General features: G+C 40.6%; 2 protein-coding genes across 2 annotated transcripts in view; one reads left to right on the plus strand and one right to left on the minus strand.

Annotated features, from left to right (window-relative positions):
* Positions 1-4,822, plus strand: part of GYS2 (glycogen synthase 2) — a 53,779-nt gene extending 48,957 nt beyond the window's left edge. Inside the window, exons 14-16 of the mRNA XM_004435439.2 lie at positions 866-1,029; positions 2,091-2,171; positions 4,531-4,822. Coding sequence (XP_004435496.1) covers positions 866-1,029; positions 2,091-2,171; positions 4,531-4,752 — 467 coding nt within the window. The 3' untranslated portion in view covers positions 4,753-4,822. The remainder of the gene's footprint in view (positions 1-865; positions 1,030-2,090; positions 2,172-4,530) is intronic.
* Positions 4,823-9,601: 4,779 nt separating this feature from the next.
* SPX (spexin hormone) lies at positions 9,602-18,058 on the minus strand. Its single transcript, XM_004435438.3, has 5 exons — positions 17,794-18,058; positions 17,257-17,314; positions 16,652-16,714; positions 15,234-15,317; positions 9,602-9,899 (listed from the first exon to the last, which is right to left on the minus strand). Exons 1-5 carry the CDS (start codon positions 17,818-17,820, stop codon positions 9,841-9,843), a joined length of 291 nt encoding a protein of 96 aa, XP_004435495.2. The 5' UTR covers positions 17,821-18,058; the 3' UTR covers positions 9,602-9,840.
* Positions 18,059-19,664: the final 1,606 nt, after the last annotated feature.

The following is a 19,664-nucleotide window of genomic DNA, read 5'->3' on the forward strand; positions in this document are numbered from 1 at the left end:
GTCCCAAATACAAAATAGAGGAAGATTGGCACAGATGTCATCTCAGGGAGAATCTTCCTCAAGCAAAAAGAGGAAGATCGGCAACAGATGTTAGCTCAGGGCCAATCTTCCTCACACACAAAAAATTAAATATATTGCCCAAAAGACAAACTGCAAAAGAAGTGCTAAACTTGGACAAACCTTGCCCTTTATCTTTTTTTTTTTCTGAACTGGTTTGGCCCTCTGCTACTTAGAAGTGAGATTACAATAACCATGGGCTTAGAGTACATGGTATATTGGTCGGCGTAATTATTTAAAAGCTCCGTGTCAAGTTAGCAAAATTCATTTACATTGTTTAATGAATGACGACAGGAGAATTTGCGTGTCACCATCTATATGTCCATGTTGCCTAGCAGCAAGAAGAGTTCCAGTAGGATGGGTTCTCTGCGGACACCTTGCCAATTCCCTGGTCTTCCAGAGTTGCATCCTCACTGTTCTCTTTCCTCAGGCTGGAGCTGTGGTTCTCAGCCATGGCTGCATGTGGGAACCCCGGGGAGCCTAAAAAGCCCTGATACCCAGGTCTCACCCTGAGATTCTAGTTAGTCAGCAGCTCGGAGGAGAATCAGTGATCCAGAGTATCCCTATACTGCCAGATGTTTTTTTAGTGAGATCCATTTTGTTGGCTGTGTGTTGATGACAGTTGTAAACCATTAGAAGGAGATCACAAAAGAAACACAACCTCGGAAGGGAAAAGATAAAGCAGAGGCAGTAGGGGAGTCAGGGCGTGGATAATGCGTATGGTCTATGATAGAACCTAAGGGACAGGAGAAGAAATGCTCTAAGCTCAGCTCTACTTTTACCCAGGCTTGGCTTTTGTGCCCTTCAGGTATTTACATTGTTGACAGGCGGTTCTGCTCTCCGGATGATTCTTGCAACCAGCTGACCAAGTTTCTCTATGGATTTTGCAAACAGTCACGCCGCCAAAGAATTATCCAGAGGAACCGAACTGAGAGGCTCTCAGATCTTCTGGATTGGAGATATTTGGGCAGAGTAAGCAAGTTTGTGATCAACACAGAGGACCACTTTAAAAATCCCACTGGACTACGAAAGTCTTGATTCTAGTCATAATCTGTCAAGTCAACTCAGTATCATAATTGTTAAAATCTCAATGATGTTTTCATGTATTTTTTTTACTTAATATGAGTTTGTAATATCCTAAACTCAATTCTTCCCCTTTAATCTGAGCCCATAATAGCAAGTCCATCAGGATCTAGCCCTAATCTACTAGTTATTCTATTGTCAATGCTTAACGTGATGCATTACAGGTCTGTAGAAATGTTTCATGAAGATGAGGGGAACATCAAGAGAAAAGTCCCTACTTTGTTTCACTCTAAGAGATAATGTGATCATATTCCTTAGCTACAGTGGGGAGTGGGAATATTATTGTTTTTTAAAATAAATAGAGTAAATATCTTCTTTCAATCATGCAAAAGGTTTATAAATACCCAGATGTTCATATATCTTAGCACTGGATGATTTAATAAAAAATAAATTGACTTTGCCTTCACATAATGTATCTGCTTAGATATGGTTAAACTCCCCAGACAAATGATAGTTGCTGCCATTTGCTGAGCATCTACACACGCGAATGCCAGTGCTCCTTACAACCCTGGATGATTAATTTCCCTGTCTTCATTTTATAATGAAAGCAGAATGATAAAGCCTTTAGAAGTTATGTTTCTTACTTAAGGTCTGAAGCAGGATTTAAATCCAGTTTGTTTGATTATTCAGGCCCCATCTGTTTCCCCACGACATACTGCTTCTCTGTAGAATGAAACCAGTGTTTTCAATCACCTTAGTGCTCAATTCAGTGTTCAGTGAGGCCAGTATGGCTTTTCCCTCCAATATTTTATGGTATTTCTTTACCTAGTCATTGAAAAATAATAACATTATAAACTGTCAATTTTTTTCTGATTCTCAAACTTAGGGTGAAAGCTGCTACTTTCTAAAAAATATATTTCATAACTAGGAGAGTAATATTTTATATAATAATTTGGTTATTGAGGTATATAAATCTTTTTTTTAACCTGTGAATTGGTCTTCTGTCATAGTATTACCAGCATGCCAGGCACCTGACATTAAGCAGAGCTTTTCCAGATAAATTCCATATGGAACCTACATCACCACCAACGGTAAATACTTTATGTATGGGTTATTTGTTTTGAAAGCTAAATTTCTTATTTGTGATAAGTTCTAACAATGCCTTTTAATTGGAAGTACACAAACTATTATGCTTTTTCATAGTGTGGTATCAAAGCAAAGAATAGAGGAACTGACAAATGAGATCAAGTCAAAGCCCCCGATTCAGAGTTAGCCTTACGTATGGGATCAGCAGACAGTCAGCTAATTCATGTCACTGGAGAAGCACCCCCATATTAAAATTCTCTCTGCCTTGATGCTTAAAACCGCTCCATTAGACATCCATTCTTTTGAAACTTGTTCAAAACTAAACTGGACTGCTTTAACAGGAAGTTAATTTGCTGTCTGAGGAAGTGTTTAATATAGGGTGACTACTTGGCAGGAGTAATATAAAGTGAATTCAAGCACCACAGGAGGAATTGGGCAAGAGGAGCATTTCTGTTCCATTCAGCAGTGCCCACCAGGGAGTCTTCTAAAGTCCAACTGGACATTGTATTCCTGAGACTAGGCCACTGGTCATCAGATTCACCTAGAAGGATATAAGCAGGAAACACAGCTTGAAGTAGGGCAGCAACAGGCATTTCTCTTCAGAAGGATTAGTCCTTACAGCAATCTATGTAGCGGTCCAAGAACTGAACTTCTTTGCCCCCCTACCCACCAGGTGAAAGCTTAGGTGCAAAAAGATGAGACCCATACCATTGGGTATGAGATCCATCTCAGCTCAGTTGTTCCATGCCCCACAGGAGCCAATAGCTTGTGTACATCTCCACAGATAAGATTCCGTGTCTCCACAGGAATATGCCCAATTACAAGAGTCATCCAATTCAGGGATTCCCAAAAGCTATGGATCCTCATCAAGTATTCATAGATCCTCTGAGTTCAGATGTAATTTCCCGATCAGGGGTCATTTTTATCATACACAATTTTGTCTAATAGCACAACTTATGTTTCACCTATATCAGGTGTCTAGAGGAACAGATCTAGAAAATTAACCCAGGGAAAATTTGCCCATAGAAAAGGTGAAAGGGTTTTGTAAATCCCTCAATCTGCACGATTCTAACAGAGTTAATTGCTTAGCTTATTTAGAGGCAGACACTCCACTTGATGGTAATTCAGCTGTAGTCATCCATTTATCTCCTTATTTAACTAAGAAGTATTGAGCATCTACTCTGAGCCAGTTCTTGACTGCAGGATTCAGCTCTTTTTCTATATTTTTTTAAGGTAAAGTATCTTAACCTTAAAATGACTGTACATATATGACATAATAATAATGTATAAAAATAGTTGAAATACAGACTAAGTGCTGTAACAATTTTTTTTTATTTTTATTATTTTTTTTGGTGGGGAAGATCAGCCCTGAGCTAAGATCCGATGGCAATCCTCTTCTTTTTTGCTGAGGAAGATTGGCCCTGGGCTAACATCTGTGCCCATCTTCCTCTACTTTATATGGGATGCCACCACAGCATGGCTTGACAAGCAGTGCATTGGTGCGTGCCCAGGATCCGAACCTGCAAATCCCGGGCCAACGAAGCGGAGCACGTGCACTTAACTGCTGTGCCATGGGGCCGGCCCCTGTAACAATTTTATACATTGGTCTCCCCATTCAAGCTGAGCACTCCTAGAGGGAGGGGATCACGTTTGTCATCTTTGTTTCCTTGGTGGCAGTATGGTGCCTGACCCATAGCTGGTGTTTAATGTGTTTATCAAGTGAGTTATCTCAGTGAATCTTAGGTAGAAGGTCAATTTGATCAAAACCTAGTGATATTTGCTCATTAACTGAAAGAAAAGTGACTGGTGGAATTTCAGGGTCAGCTAAGTGGCTTCGCTTCCAGGATTCTTTCTGGTGGTGACCGTCCATGGCATATCCAGGCTGCACATGTCCTGCAACATCAGTGAGCAAATCCGAAGGATGACACAGAGACTGACAATGTCAGCAGTGTAACATGGCAGTTGAGATTAAAGGCTCTGGAGTCATGACTGCCCTGGTACAAATCTTGGCTCTACCACTATGTGCTGTGTGACCTTGGGCAAGTCATTTGTCCTCTCTAACTCTCAATTTTCTTTTGTAAATGGGAAGAACAAATTTATCGGAGTTGTTACAAAGATTAAATAAGATAACGTGTGTACTGCACCTGGCATATTTCAGTGCTTAATAAAGGATAGCTGTTTATGTAATGAATCTCTCTTGAGCTTGGTGGTACCAGAATCAAACTGAATCAAAGTTAATAGTCCCTGAACGGACCACAAAATATATCCTACTATGTTTTTTATTAAATGCACATGAATAGTGTTTACATCATTGAAAGTCAAGAAGTCATTATAATGTCTGTGTCTTATTTTTGTCTTTGACAGACAGAAGGATTTAAATATCCCAGGCCTTCCTCAGTACCGCCTTCCCCTTCAGGGTCTCAGGCCTCCAGTCCTCAGAGCAGTGATGTGGAAGATGAAGATGAAGATGAGAGATACAATGAGGAAGATGAGGCCGAAAGGGATCGGTTAAATATCAAGTCACCGTTCTCTCTGGGTCATGTTCACGGTAGGAAGAAGAAGCTGCATGGTGAATTCAAGAACTGAATTCCACACTTTCTGGACACAGCTCACTTAGTAAGAACATAGTAAGAATGATTATTTAAAGAGATGAAAATACCGCAAATTTCATTTTCTTCTTCTAAGTATTACCGTGGAATTTATTCTCTGCCTAAAAAGTAGAGGAGATTAAGTGAACGGCAATTTTGTAATTTATAATAAAGTTCAAGTTATTTTCCACAACTCCTTTTTCCCCAGTAAATTTAGGCGTAAGGAAGAGTGTTAATTCAGGGAGGAAGACTGGGAGTGTTTTTAAAATGGTTAATTTAAATAAGCAATAAGAATTTTCATTTACTGGTGTTTTGGTTTTCTGTTTTTTTTGTGTTTTTTTAGTGAGGGAGATTGGTCCTGAGCTAACATCTGTTGCTAGTCTTCCTCTTTTTTGCTGAGGAAGATTGGCCCTGAGCTAACATCTGTGCCCATCTTCCTTCATTTTTTTTTTTTTTTGTAAGTGGGATACTGCCACAGCGTGGCTTGATGGGTGGTGTAGGTCCACTCTTGGGATCCGAACCTGCGAATCCCGGGCCCCTGAAGCAGAATGCACAAACCTAACGACTATGCAACCGGGCCAGCCCCTACTAGTGTTTATTTTTAAATTATCATCACCATAATCCTTTGCTTAGTATTTACACAGCTTCTATACCTTACCAAACAAGTCTCCCATTCCCCCCACAAAGGATCCTGACCTTAAGCATGAATGTGCACTACCTACCTATTTTAAATAACTTGATCTTTAGTGATTATTTTCATTTTTCACATGAGAACCATGAATTTATATCTAGCTTTGCAGACAATCAAAATCCATAAGAGAATAGCTATCCTAAATCCAGATCTTGATGCATATTAATGCATTTTTACACAATCACTTCTCAAATTAATGATAGGAAGATGTTACCCTCTGTACTGTACCATCTGACTGTAACAATTTTTCTTGTTTGTTTAACAAGATAAAATGATTGTTTAAAAGGAAAGCCTTTTTGAAAACTTGGTTAATCTTCCATAGGTGATAAATTGTTAAATCCAAATGAATAAATATATCAACATTTAAAGATTTAACTTTCATTGATAATGTCTTGTTTAAAATTCTTTTAGACATTTAAATAAGATGTGTAAAGCCCCTGCTATGTAACAGAGTGCCATATGAAGGATAACATTTAAAACTATCTTTTAAAAATAATTAGCAAAAAGAGAACATAGAGTCTACTTAATTATAATAATGATTATTCATGATATGTTTAGAGACATTGTTGAATGATTATAGTTAAATATATTTATGTTTTAAATGTAATTAAATCTAAATTGGCAAAAACAAAACCAAAAAACCCCCCATTCACTCTTGGACTGTTTTTCTTATAACTGAGTATTGTTACATTTAGGTCACAGTTAATACCTTGGTTGGTTTATCAGTTGGCCTAGCTCTGTAGAGGCTCTACAGAGCCTTTGGTCATCTCAGTGCTGGACTGTTGATGGCACCAGGGCATAGTAACAGTGATGGTGTGTCAGATGGCTCAAGCCCAATGGAAAACTGTAATCCAGCTCCCCCATCGCCCCATTGTTAGGAAAAAGTAGGAAAATGATGGACACAAGCAACAAATCGGCCAAAATGGAAGATGGTTGCAAACTCGCCTCATTTAGAGCTTCAGGAAGAACGGACATCAATTACCTAAAGCCTAATCCTTGAAAAATGCCCAGTGGGTGCCAATTAACCCAGCGCTGGCAGAGCAGTTTGGAAAGCTCTGCACTGAAGATCAGAAAAAATATGAAATGGATTTGTCTCACAATACAAATACTCATTTGCCGAAGTGCCAGAAAGATCTCAGAATAAAAAAGGATTTCACTGTTACAATAACCATGAAAATGTATTCCTAGTAAAGTGGCATAACGTGTGTATTCAGATGCTACTCTTGATCGGTAATTGGTTAGTCCACTGTCACTGAAAGCATGAGCTATTCAGTAAAATACCTTAATACAAAACTTCAAAATTCAAGTGCCTTTTTAAAATGAAAGAATAGTTCTCTGATTAGAAATGCGTACAAATGAAAGGACACACGGATATTAACTGACTTGCAAACACCTGGTTTTGAGTGGCATATGTAGGAATCAGGGTTTCTGCCCTGCACTTGGTTCTCTATTCAGACAGCTGCTGCCACTTGACTCCATCCCCTTGCTCCCATCACTTATTTATCCTTTCCCCCGTGAGGAGCAACAAATAGGGGTGCTAGTAGATGGCTCTGTGTCTAGCACAGTGCCTTACATACGTAGTTGCATAAATGAATGGTCTTATTGGGAGAAATAGAGATGCAAAAAAATTGATGCTTTTATAGCATGTGTGTATTTATAAGCTGGAGGACAGGAACTATAGAAAATAGTTTGTGTGTGCCTGACCAGCTGACAGCAAGACGTTTTTAATGCATTGTACCACCCTTCCTTCCACGGTAAGAATTAAGGTGAACAGAGCTGGTTTTACATATACCGATGAGAATATAAACTGTTACAAGTGCTATACTAATAGTTTTCCAGGGCACAAGGAGGACTCAGAAGAGCAACTGATCAAGTGTACGTGGGAAGGTCCAAAGAGGCTCTATAGGATGAGCCTAAATTTCTACGAAGTCATGTGGGGGATACAATTGCCAGCTTCACATGGTGGTTGTAGGCTCAAATCAAATTAGAAACGAATTCTTCCTAAAGGGATTTATAGTCCAGTAAGAGGAGACCAACAGGTTATATTCCCAACTCCCCTTTCTCCTGAAGCCGAAGTAAAATGATGTAACTCAAGGTTGATAGGATATAGACTTTAATTTCTCATAACCAGGTAAAGAAGAAATGCTAATTGGAGGCTGATTTTAACATGCCAGGGTCTCTTCACCTTCTCTTGTCTCTCAGGATCACAAGGGTGGCATGGGAGGAGAGGGAACGTCCACTGGGGAAGTCCATGGAAACGAAGAATAATTGAGAGCCCACGCTGGCGGCCAGAGAGCCACACGGGAGGTAGGATACAGAGGCAAAGAGGAGAAGAGCAACGGGAGCTGTGCTGAAGGTGGCTGCAAGTCCAGTCTGGAGGTGGGAGTATTAGTACGTGGATACACATTCAGGGCAGGTATTTCCTAATTTTAAATCAGAAGCCATACAACGTGACAGTTTCTTGACTACTAATCACTGGTTCATTGCAGTTTTGAAAAAGATAGAAATAAAGAGAATTTCAAAGACACCCTAAGAGAGAGAGAAAGTTAAAACAAACTGGGCATAGGGGCCTTTAGTTGACTACTGTGTTAATCAGAGCATCTGTATGGCAGAAGAACATTCAAAGTTTTCAAGTCCCTTGGAGTTGATATTATTTTAACAGCTGTTGGTCATTTAGGTGGCTTCTAAAAACTCTGTTTTAGTGTGAAATACTTAAGACTGTTCTAGTTGGTTGTGGGAATAATTATTTCATGAGGTAGATTTAAAAAGTGTTCTTGGGGGCCAGCCCCATGTCCTAGTGGTTAAGTTTGGTGTCCTCCACTTCAGTGGCCCAGGTTCAGTTCCCGGGTGCAGACCTACACTACTCGTCAGCAGCTATGCTATGGCGGCCACCCACATACAAACTAGAGGAAGGTTGGCACAGATGTTAGCTCAGGGCAAATCTTCCTCAGGAAAAGAAAAAGTGTTTTTGGACTAGGCATAATATTTAAATAGCCAATGTGTACACGTCTATGTCAGTTAAGTAAATAATTCTCAATAAACTGGACATATGCACTGTTTAGAAAATCCACTTTCAAATCAAATTATAATTAATGACAGGTGCCTATTATGATGCCACATAGATTTTTTAATGCTAGCGTATTATTTTTTTTTTTTTGGAAGAGATCAGTGTTACATTAACTTGAATATAGTTTCATTATTCAATTATGAAATAAGATACAGACAAATATAAGCAGGTTTTTGACCACATAGCACAGTGAAACTGTAATTCCAAGTTACAGAGCCATTCACATAAAGATATTCTTTAGTTACGGATGGCAATAAGAATTAACAATAATTTCCACTTATGACATTTATCAATAACACTCTCGATTAGGTCATAAATAATTAACATGATACTCATATTATAATACCAAATGAATACATTATTATCCTTGCTGTAGGTAGGTATGTGTGTGCATATATATATATATATATATATTTTTTTTTTTTTTTTTCGGAGAGTATTGAACCCAAGTTGACTTTGAAAAGGAACAAATTAGGCATATTACCATGCACTTATGTTATCAAGGTGCCTTTATGTAATGTCTGATGTCAAATAAAGACTAGAGTTCTAGTCAATTAGAGTAGGCAGTCTTTGAGTCTGTTCAGCCATTGAAAACCTCTAAAAAACTGGTTTGTTCCTTTTATACAATGTACACAGGAGCAGAGTATGTCTCCATTTGCCTATTTCTCTCTAACTGTGAGATCCATGTTTCTAAACTGAAGTCGAGGAGGTCCCCAAAGAGCACAAGGGGGCGCTCCCGCCTGTGGAACATCAACAAACCTTCCACTGGCTCCAGCCTCACCTCCAGTCTCCTCTCAACAACCACACTGAAGTGTTCTATCACAGGCCTTCTCGCCAGTCATCTGCTGCCGCTTCCCTTCTCAACAACTTACCTCTCCTGGATGAACAGCTAAGAGAGTCACACTCTACTCTCCCCATCCCGCCATGCTTCCCCCTCACCCTCCTTAGAGATGGAAAAGGGCAAAAAGGAGAGGGAGATTCGCTGCTGAGTGACAAGACAATGAAAGTGGGAAACAGAATGAAAAAACCAACAGCTAAGAATTATTAGATCAAGATGGGTATCTCTTGTAACAAAAACAACACTCTAAAGAGTCTTCAGCCTTATAATCATAAATGCTCTAAAAAATTCGAGAGTAAGACACAAGGTGATCTAAACAGGACCCAAAGCAATGAAAGAAGGCAATGAAGTTCTCAGCTAAGAACTCTACGTTTCTTTTGCATCTGGAAGAATCTAGCTGTGCATGTTCCTAAGAATATAAATAAAGTAAAAAGGGTTCATGGGTTTTATTCACCAATAGAACTGTAATCAAATGCAATTGGGCATATTTTCACCAGTTTAGCAGACTGTCTTCTAGGAATCTGGTTTGATCAAAATTTTCTTCTCCAGCTGTAAGGAAAAAAAACACACAAAATAAACACACAGTCTGTGTTTCGAAAGGAGAAAAGAAATTTGAAGAGAAGCTCAGGAAATAAACATTCAGTCCCTTAAGTTATGTTAACTTGTGCACTCTGCTACTGAAAATCCAAAAAATCGGGTTTTGATTGATTTGGTTTTAAAATTTTTCCCGTCAGCTTGGGATACATCAGAGAATTCACATTCAGAGAAATCTGAATCTCCATAATGAATGAAACAAAAATGTGGCATGTTTGGTAGAAATCTGAAAAGGCCAGGTGTCTTGCTCTAAGTGTTCCTCATGTCTAAATACCCACCATTAGAACCACTGGTTTCCATTAAGGTACTGTCTCTATTTCCTGCTAAAATGAATCCTACTTGGGAAAGATGAAGTAGGAACCCTTTTGCAAATATTCTCTTATTAGCTGAGCCAAAAGTCTGGGGAGGAAATGAGACAAAAAGAAGGGACGCTTGTTAGCTGTATGGGACTGTAAAACTTTAGAGCACGAGGAATCACATCTGGGGCAGGGATAACTGAATCAGACGATAGCAGTTTCTGGGACTCTAAAAGTAGATAGAAAGGCTAAAACTTACAATGGGGTGGGGAGAGGGAGTTGCCACAGGCAAAATGCCTCTCCTTTTAATTTTCTGTAAGATCATCTCCGGATTAAAAAACACATTCCCTCAGTTAGTTGCAACATCATTTGAACGTCTGGGTTTTTAACCTGAATTGCTAACACATTTTGAAATATTGCAGACAATGGGTTGCTCTTTAAAGGGAAGGGGAAAGAAAAAAACTCAACAAGAAAGGCATCCCTGTATATACTAAAAAAAAAATCCACTACATAAAATAAGAGCCTTCCAAATAGTACCTAGAGACTTTAGAATAAAAATATTAAAGGTGACTAGTGATTAATATATCATATGGAAATCTAAAACGTTTCCATTAACTTAGACTAATAAAATTTTGTTTCCTCATTTCATCACCAGAGCCAAACCACTTAGGAAACTTCAATAACTAAAAAAATTTATTTATTTTTCAAAAAAGACTTCAAATAGGGATCTAGAATCACATCCTTCTCTAAAGTTTCTAATGAAGATCCCTCTCCTCCTCTTGAAAATTAGCCCTCTCTTTTCCATTCTAGCTCACTTTCCTTTCTGGCTCTGTACATCTTCCCAGAAACCAAATCTAAAACTTCACTCTGAACCCATCTCCACCAGTGGCACTCTCCTCCTACTGACTTCAAAAATCTGTAAGTGTGCCAAACTTTGAATTTAGAAAAGATCACCTTGGATGCAGAATCTTCTATCTATTATGTAACTGTTTCTCACCTTTTCATTGCAAGGGTTCTGAGAGCCATGCCAGCTAGTACCTGCTTTCTCTTAACTCTGCAATTTACTTTCTTGTCCCAAATTGCCTCTCAAGGTGTCAGGAGGGGCGAGGCAGCAGCATATCATGTCATTGGGCAAGGGCTGAGAGGATGTCTTGTGAACCACTGTTCAATGACCTTTCCTAGCCACCACTATCTTCCTTTCCCCTTGATTTCTGTATTCCTACTAAGTATTCTGCTACGTTTGATGCTTCCAATCACTCCTTTCTTGAAACTTTCCATCCTCGACTTCTGGATACTCTGCTATCCTGGTTCTCCTCTTACATTTCCGCCTGCTTCTTCTTTTTCTTTTTTTTTTTTTGGTGAGGAAGATTAGCCTTGAGCTAACATCTCTTGCCAATCCTCGTCTTTTTGCTGAGGAAGATTGGCCCTGGGCTAACATCTACACCCATCTTCCTCTACTTTACATGTGGGACGCCTGCCACAGCATGGCTTGATAAGTGGCACGTATGTCCATGCCCGGGATCTGAACCTGCGAACTCCAGGCTGCTGAAGTGGAGTGCACGAACTTAACCACTACACCACCAGGCCTGCCCCTCTGCCTGCTTCTTTTAATGTCCTTTCACTGATTCAATTTTCCCCTTTTCCCTTGATCTCTGGGTATTCTCCAAGGCAAATCTTTTATTATCTGTCCTTCTCCCACTACATCTGAGGCCTAGGAGGAATTTCCATTTTCATGGTTTCAACCTTTATTATTAACTGGCTCTGAATTTCCAGTTGTTCCCAAGCCTGACTGATCGTTGGAATAATTTCACAGAACTGCTTGAGGGTACAGATTCTGAGGCCTCACTCAAGTAGTACAGAATTAGCATCTCTGGGCCTAAGGCCAAGAAATCTTTATTTCAGCAAGCCCTCCAGTTAACTCTGATGGAGCCAGTCCACAGACAGATAGTAGAGAACCGCTGACCTGTACACATTTATTCACTGGAATGTCTGTCACCTCAAACTGAACCTTAATTACAGCCACAGAAATTTTCATTCCTTATCAGCATCACCATTTTAAACTCTCATACACGACACTTTAAAGATGTGCTTGACTCTGGATTCTTTTATACCTTTTCGCGAATAGTTATCCCATGTTATCTTTCTTCCTTCCAGGATCCCTCAGAGTAGAGCCTCTCCATCCGTTCCCACTGACTGACTGGACCTCATCACTTCACTCCTGCATTACTTCCTCAGTTTGTGACTGATTCCCGTCTCTAGCCTTTCCTCTTCCACACAATCCATTTGAGAGGTGGCATGGCTTAACTGAAAGAGCTATCGAGTCATGCAGACCTGAGTTAGAATCCCAGTATCACTTCTTACTAACGGTGTGACCCTAGGAAAGTAAATATACCTGGAAGGTTCAGTTTTCTGAGCTATTAGCAGTAATTAATTCGCAATAGCAATAATTTATTAATGGATTAGATTTAACATCTAACACATTGTAGATGTTCCCATATTGTAGCTATTGTCACTGCTCTTATTGCTACGCTATATCCCATAACCAGACTCATCTTCCTTCACAATGTCATCTCTCTGCTGAAAACCCAGAGGACATCTTATTGATTCTCAGACAAAGCATACGTCACCTTCTGTTCTACATGCCACTTCCAGTATGTACCTGCTATGTGATAGTGGGCAAGTTACTTAAGCTTTCTGTGCCTCTGTTTCCTCTTCTGTTAAGTGTGGATAATAAGGGTGTCTACCTCCCAGGGTTACTGTGAGGATAAAATGCCTTAATCCACATCCAGTGCTTAGAACAGTCCCTGGCCCACTGCGTTACAGTAAACCCTCAACTGTGTTAGCTAGAGGCAGCAGTACTAGCGGTAGTCATCGTCATAGCTCTGTCATAAGCACGACTCCTATATTCTGCTATTCCAGTGACCGCTCGCCCTATCTCTTCACTGCAAAGGCCATTCTCACTCTTGCTTCTGCTTAGTCTGCTTCCTTCTCTGCCTGCCACAGTGCCTGGCACCTAGCAGGCAGAAATGCGTATTTGCTGAATTAAGTGTTATAATCCCTTCTACTCACCCAAGTCGGCCCTGGCCCTGCTCTGAGTTCAAAAGATCTCTTTATCCCACTCTCTCCCCTTTGCTTCTCATTGGTATTTTTTCACGGCCAAGTCATAACTTGAAGCCAGAGCTCTTCTCCTCCCCCACGTGGCCTGTCCAATACTAGGCACAGAGCACATATGCTTTCTCCATTGGCACTAGTGTGAGAGCACCAGGCCAGAAGCTCACTATAGATCACCACCAGATCACTCACTATATATTTTTATACATTTAAAAATTTAAACTGTCATAAATATGGCATCACTACAATTTTTGAAAGGAAAAATTCTAGATCTATTTATTATGGTTTGATGACCTCTATTGTAAATAGTAATAAAAATAATGTACAGTCATGTGTCACTTAAGGATGAGGACACATTCTGAGAAATGCGTCATTAGGCAATTTTGTTGTTGTGCAAACATCATAGAGAGTAGTGGTGGGAACAAAATTTGTCACACCAAAATGTGTCTCTTTACCATGAGGATTATTTTAGGCTGATTATTTTTAAGAAACAAAGATTCAAAGTTTTTCTTTTTACCTCCCCCTTAATTACCTAAAAGAATTCGGATAAAAAAAATCCTATCTTATGAAGCGAGCTATCATGTCAGCATCACATGAACTAGGTGGTAGACAGGGAGGAACCTAGAAAAACCTGTTTGTTGGGCTCCCCTCTGTGTTCTTCTGTTTCTTTGTGGTCAAACAAACACTTGTTTTCCAAACATTTGCTTCTTTTCACCTACTTGTGAATTGCCTCCCTTCTCTTTGAAGTCCCTGACTCTCCCTACTCCCAGCATCTTCTTTGGTCTTTAGCTGAGGATGGTATTTATGGTGAGGGCTTTGGCCATTTTGGTGAGTTACTCAGTTTTCCTGGGTTTCTGCCATGTATACATGTTATAAAACTTTTGTTGTTCTCCTGTTAATCTGTTTCATGTCAATTTAATTCTTAGATCAGCCAGAAGAACCTAGAAGGGCAGAGGAAAATTTCTCCCTCTTTCACAGTACTTACACAAGCCTAGATGGTATAGCCTACTAGACACCTAGGCTATATGGTACTAATCTTATGGGACCACCATCGTATATGCGGTCAGTTGTTGACTGAAATCTTGTTATGCATCACGTGACGTACCTTGTTTCATTTGGCTCTCATAGCAACCCTGCCCATGAATATCGTTATTCCATTTTACCAGTGATGATACAAAGGCTTAGGGTCACCTAGCTAGTAAAGCAGTAAAGCCAGGATTTGAACCCAGGCCCATTATACTCCAAAACCCTGGCTAATTCATTACCAAAATGCCATAATTCATCTAGTAGTTTTAATGCTACATGGACAGAGTGTCTCTATTTGAAGATTGCACCTAATCCTGGTATAGAAGAAGCTGTACAGTGTAGTGAAAATTACACAGGCTTAGAATCAGAACTGGCCCTTATTGATTATGGTGACCCACATGAACCTGCTCTGTTTGTAAGGAAAAAATGGTTGATTTTCAGTAATTTCATTGAGTTCAACTTTTAATAGTGAGCAATTGGATTTGCAATTATTTGAACCTCTTCTGGCCTCAGTGTTTTCAACTATAAAATAACGAAGTTGGACTTTGAGCTTTTTCTCTTCTAGGGTTCTAAGAGAAATAAAGGTTACAATAGAGTATAGATTGTGGAATTCATTTGAAACTCCCCAGTCTCAGCAAGGAAATGTTTTTATGTTCTTGGGACTCACTTTAGTGAGAAATATACTGGTCTTTATATAATAAACATTTCTGTGAATTTCTGGGGGGAGGGGTGGCAACTGTTAATTGTTTTTTAAAAGCTGAATAAATAAAGATAACTTTGTTGTACTCAACACAGAATCCCAAAAGTAATCAAAGCTTCTCTGTCCTGCAGTTGAACCAGGTGACTATACTTGTACCTTCTTGTGGTTTCTGCAAGGAAGCCAGTAACAGAGCTTCTGCCTCTGGAAGAGTTAGTAGTTGAGGGTTTGGGCTTCGTCTTTCTGGAGAAACAAAAATGTAGAGTCTATTAGCATTTAAATATTCGTATAGATAAATTCTATTCCAGTATGCTATAATACTAGAAAAACCTCTACGAAATAGATCTTTGATCCCCCAGCAAAGGGCCCATACAGAAGACTGATTTTTATAAGTTGAAACATTTTCACACTTCCCTTGGACACTACTTACAATTGGTTATGTTGTGTACTACACGGCATGGAAGAGAATTTAAACTATATACTACAGATAATTTCATGAAAGTGAGGATTAAGGTTAAAAGCGCTCGAGAAATTTCACTCTTTAGAGCTAAATATGGGATGTCTGGGCAGAAAGGTTTAAATGTGATCCTGCATGGTGCGTGGACTACTTCGGCATTTGTTCCTTCCCCACTCTTCCCACATGTAAGGCAATTATTTGACTGAAGGAGTATCTGCAAAATATTCAAAATGATTTCAAATCTAAGTTGACAGAAGGCAAACTTTCCTGATTCAACACAAACCATGGTTTTTAATTTGGGAGCAACTGATGTGGGAAAACAAACCTTCCCTTTCATAAAGTAAATAAGCTTAATTACCCTGCAAACTTGAAGGTAAACAAAAATTTGTTAAGCAACTATTCTGTGCTCAACACAGTGTTTGGTATTTTCCAAAATGAGCATATTTTTTTATTTTTAGCATTTTGGTCTTTAATATTTATCAAAATTAATTATATATTTTTTTTAATGCAATAACATGGAAAGGTTTATCATGAAAAATAACAGTCCCTGGCCCCATTCTTAACAGCCCCCACTTATTAACTATTTCTGATTTTGAACCTTTTGATAGCTCTTTCTAGTAATATGATAGAGACAAGCGTTTGAAGTTTTTAGGTAAATTACTATTTTAATAACAACAACAACAATAGTGTTTAAGAGGAAACTGTGTAAAGGTCTTGTCATAAACGGGGAGGTACATTTCTGGGAGCAGTTGCACAGTTCTCGCTACCCCTCCTTACCCCTTGGAGCTGAACCCCAGGCCTGGCCGGTCCCTGGATAACTCCCTGGGGACCTCTGCACACCCTGGCGGCCAGAGGGCGGTCTGAGCAGTTGTGACCGAGTTACGCTGCGGGAACCGCAGCCCCAGCCTGAGCCGCCCCGGCCACCCTTCGGGCGGGGCGTCGCGAGCCCCCTGTCCCGGATCTGTCAAGCTGGGCTCGGCCCGGGCAGCTCTCCCAGGGCAGCCCCGGGGAAGCTTTTCTGGCGGGAGAAGCTTCCGATCCGCTCTGGGCGGAGCACACCCGGCCCGCTCGGTCCTGCTCTGAGTCACCGGCCGCCCCCCTCGCTCCCGCGGTCACTCACCCGACAGCGGCCGGTCGGAGATGTCCTTCCTCCGGCTCTGGTCGGAGATGAAGCGGCGCCCCTCTGCAAAGGCGACACACAGGGCTCAGCGCCCGGCCGGCCGGGGCGATCGGGGTAAACCAGCCGCTCCGCACCGCGAGTCCCCACACCGGGAGGGGGGCGACGGCGGTGGGATGCGCGCCCGGCTGCCGGGTTTCGGGCGCTCTGCGCGCCACCCGGGCCGAGCCTGGCGCGAAGGAGGGGACCAGGAGGAGAGGCCCGCGCCCCGGCCGCCCGCGCCCGTAGCGGGCTTCGGAGCCGCGGTCTGGCTCTCCAGCCAGTGCGATGTCGCCCAGGCAACCCCAGAGTCTTCCTGGGTGGCAAGAGCCAGCAACCCTCTAGTTTAGGATGGAGGGTTTCTAATAATCAGAATCCTCCCCTTCCACCGCCACCCTCCCCCTCACCCCGTCCCTTTTCCTTCGGTAACTGAGACCAGGATGACCTCGATTATGTAAGGGAACAAACTCGATATTATTCCCTCCCCACAGTTCTCCGTCCCATGGATTCATGCACCCCTAAGGGTCTTCCTTTATTGCTGTAGGAAGAGCAAAGTATTTGGAACATACGTGCACCCTTCAGGTAGAGCATAGCTTGAGGAGTCCAGTTCCTTTTCTCAAAGAGTCTCTGCAACCCAGGGAGAAGAGAAAAGCAGTTAAGACGAAAGTGCAGCCCAGTCCCCTATTAGAAAAAAAAAGAAAAGGAGGGAGGGAGGGAGAGAGGGAGAGAGAGAGAATGAGAAAGAGAGGGAGAGAGAAAGAGAGACAGAGAAAGAAAGGAAGGAGGGAGGGAGGGAGGAAAGAGACAGAGAGAAAGGGAGGGAGAAAGAAAAAAAGGAAGGAAAGAAAAGAAGAAAAAGAAGAGGAGGAGGAAGAGGGGGAGGGGGAGGAGGGAGGATGGAGGAAAGGAGGAAGGAAGGAAAGGAGGAAGAAAGGAAGGAAAGAAGGAAGGAAGGAAAGAAGGAAGGAAGGAAGGAAAGAAGGAAGGAAGGAAGGAAAGAAGGAAGGAAGGAAAGAAGGAAGGAAGGAAGGAAAGAAGGAAGGAAGGAAGGAAGGAAGGAAGGAAGGAAGGAAGGAAAGGACAGATCTCCATTTGCACATGGTTACCTGTGGTGCACTGCTGGAGTTTCCCATAAAAGAAAACACCAGGAAAAGAGCCAAGGTTGTTGCCACCAGACTTCTGAACCCCTACATGAAAAGATCAATCAAAGAAAGTCATTTCTGTGCCTATAGGATATTCTACTTCCTTCCTTGACGCCTGGACAATTACAAACTCCTTACTTTTTGCTCTTTTCTGTTTTAATGTTCAGTATTTGGGAGACAAGGGAGTTCCCCAGTTTACCATCTATTTAATCCACACAGAGTTCTTTTTTAAAAAAAAATTATTTAGAAATATATTATTTTCATTATTTAACCCAAATGGGGAATTAGGTGAATAAGTAAATTTATTTTTAGTAAAATCAAATGATTTTGATATTTCAAAGGCATATTGTTTAAATATCCTTTAGCCTCTAAAACACTTATTAAACATAAAGTAGGTAAAAAGCTATAAAATAACTAAAAAGTCTAGAATAAAACCTTGACTTACCTTCATGTTCTGCTCCTTTCCAGAACCTGCAACAACTATAACTTTACCTGTGACTTTTCTTATCTTGTTCTGAAAGTGGAGCTTTTAAAACCTTAGTGTCAAGGACCCCACCTGATCTTCTTCGGTAGAGTTAGGGAGTCCACAGGGACTTCTTGTCAATCTTCAAGACTGAGAGGATCTGATGACTCCTCCAGAGAGATTCAACTGCAGGAAGTAGAGGAATGATTGATGGGTGGACATTATTTGTTTAGATACTGACCACATCAGCTAGGAGATATTCTGAATATATCAGCATCATTGCCTTTGCTTTTCCCACTAGCTTCCCAAAGCACTTTATTATTATTATTATTATTATTAAAAATGATTAATAACCCCAGGCAGAATCAAAAGTAAATAAATAAAGAAAACTTGTCTTCGGTAACTAGCTATCAAGTTATCCCTGATGATAAACATGAATCATTTGGGTGGAGATGAAAAGGTTAGGTAATCTCAGTGGAATTTGACATCAGTCATTTACTTAATTATTCATTCAATTATTTAACAAATATTTATTGAATGCCTACTATGTATCAGACATTCCTCCTTTTAGTTAAAGGGACACAGCCATGTATTATAAAGACTCGGTCTCTGCTTTATCAAACTTATCTTCTAGTCAGGGCAGAAACACTCTAAACTGGTAAATGAGGTAATTACAGAATGTTTTAAATGTTTTATAAAGTCAATGTAAGCAAGATGATGTGAGAAAGTAAGTAGTGGGCTACTTTAGGGAAGGTGAAATTCGAAAGTGGTCTGATAAGGTGGAATCAGACGTGGGATAAGCCAGAGTGGGAATTAGTATTCCAGGCATTCCAGGCAGCAGGAAGAAAAGCAAAATCTTGGGGATGGCAAAGAGCTTGGCTTTTTTGAGGAATAGGAAGGAGACCCATGGACCCAAAGTTGCGTGGATGACAAGAGAGAATGCTGTGAGTTGAGGTTGGAAGGGAAGAAATGGGACAGTTCATGTGGGAACATGGTTATAAGCAAAAGATGATGATGGCTTAGACTAGGGTGGTACTTGCTGGGAATGGAGAGCTGTAAATGAATTTGGAATGCATGTTGGAGGTATAAAATATAGGACTTGTGGATAAATGGGATATGAGAGTGTGAGAAAAATAAATCAAAGATGATTCTTAGATTTTTGGCTTAAACACTGAGTGAATGATGAAGCCATTTACTGAAATTGGAGAAACTTCATAAGGAGCCAATTAGGAGAGGGATAATAAGAGTTGTCTTTTGGACATATTAAAATTAAAATGTATATTAGACATCCAAGTAGAAGTGCAAAGTAGGCAGCTGTCGATGCAAAACTCTATTGAGTTCAGCAAAAGGGTCGCCAGCCTACAGATATTTT

This window comes from Ceratotherium simum, chromosome 17 (genome assembly GCF_057802395.1).
Source record: "Ceratotherium simum simum isolate JZ-2026a chromosome 17, ASM5780239v1, whole genome shotgun sequence".
Lineage (NCBI taxonomy): Eukaryota > Metazoa > Chordata > Mammalia > Perissodactyla > Rhinocerotidae > Ceratotherium > Ceratotherium simum.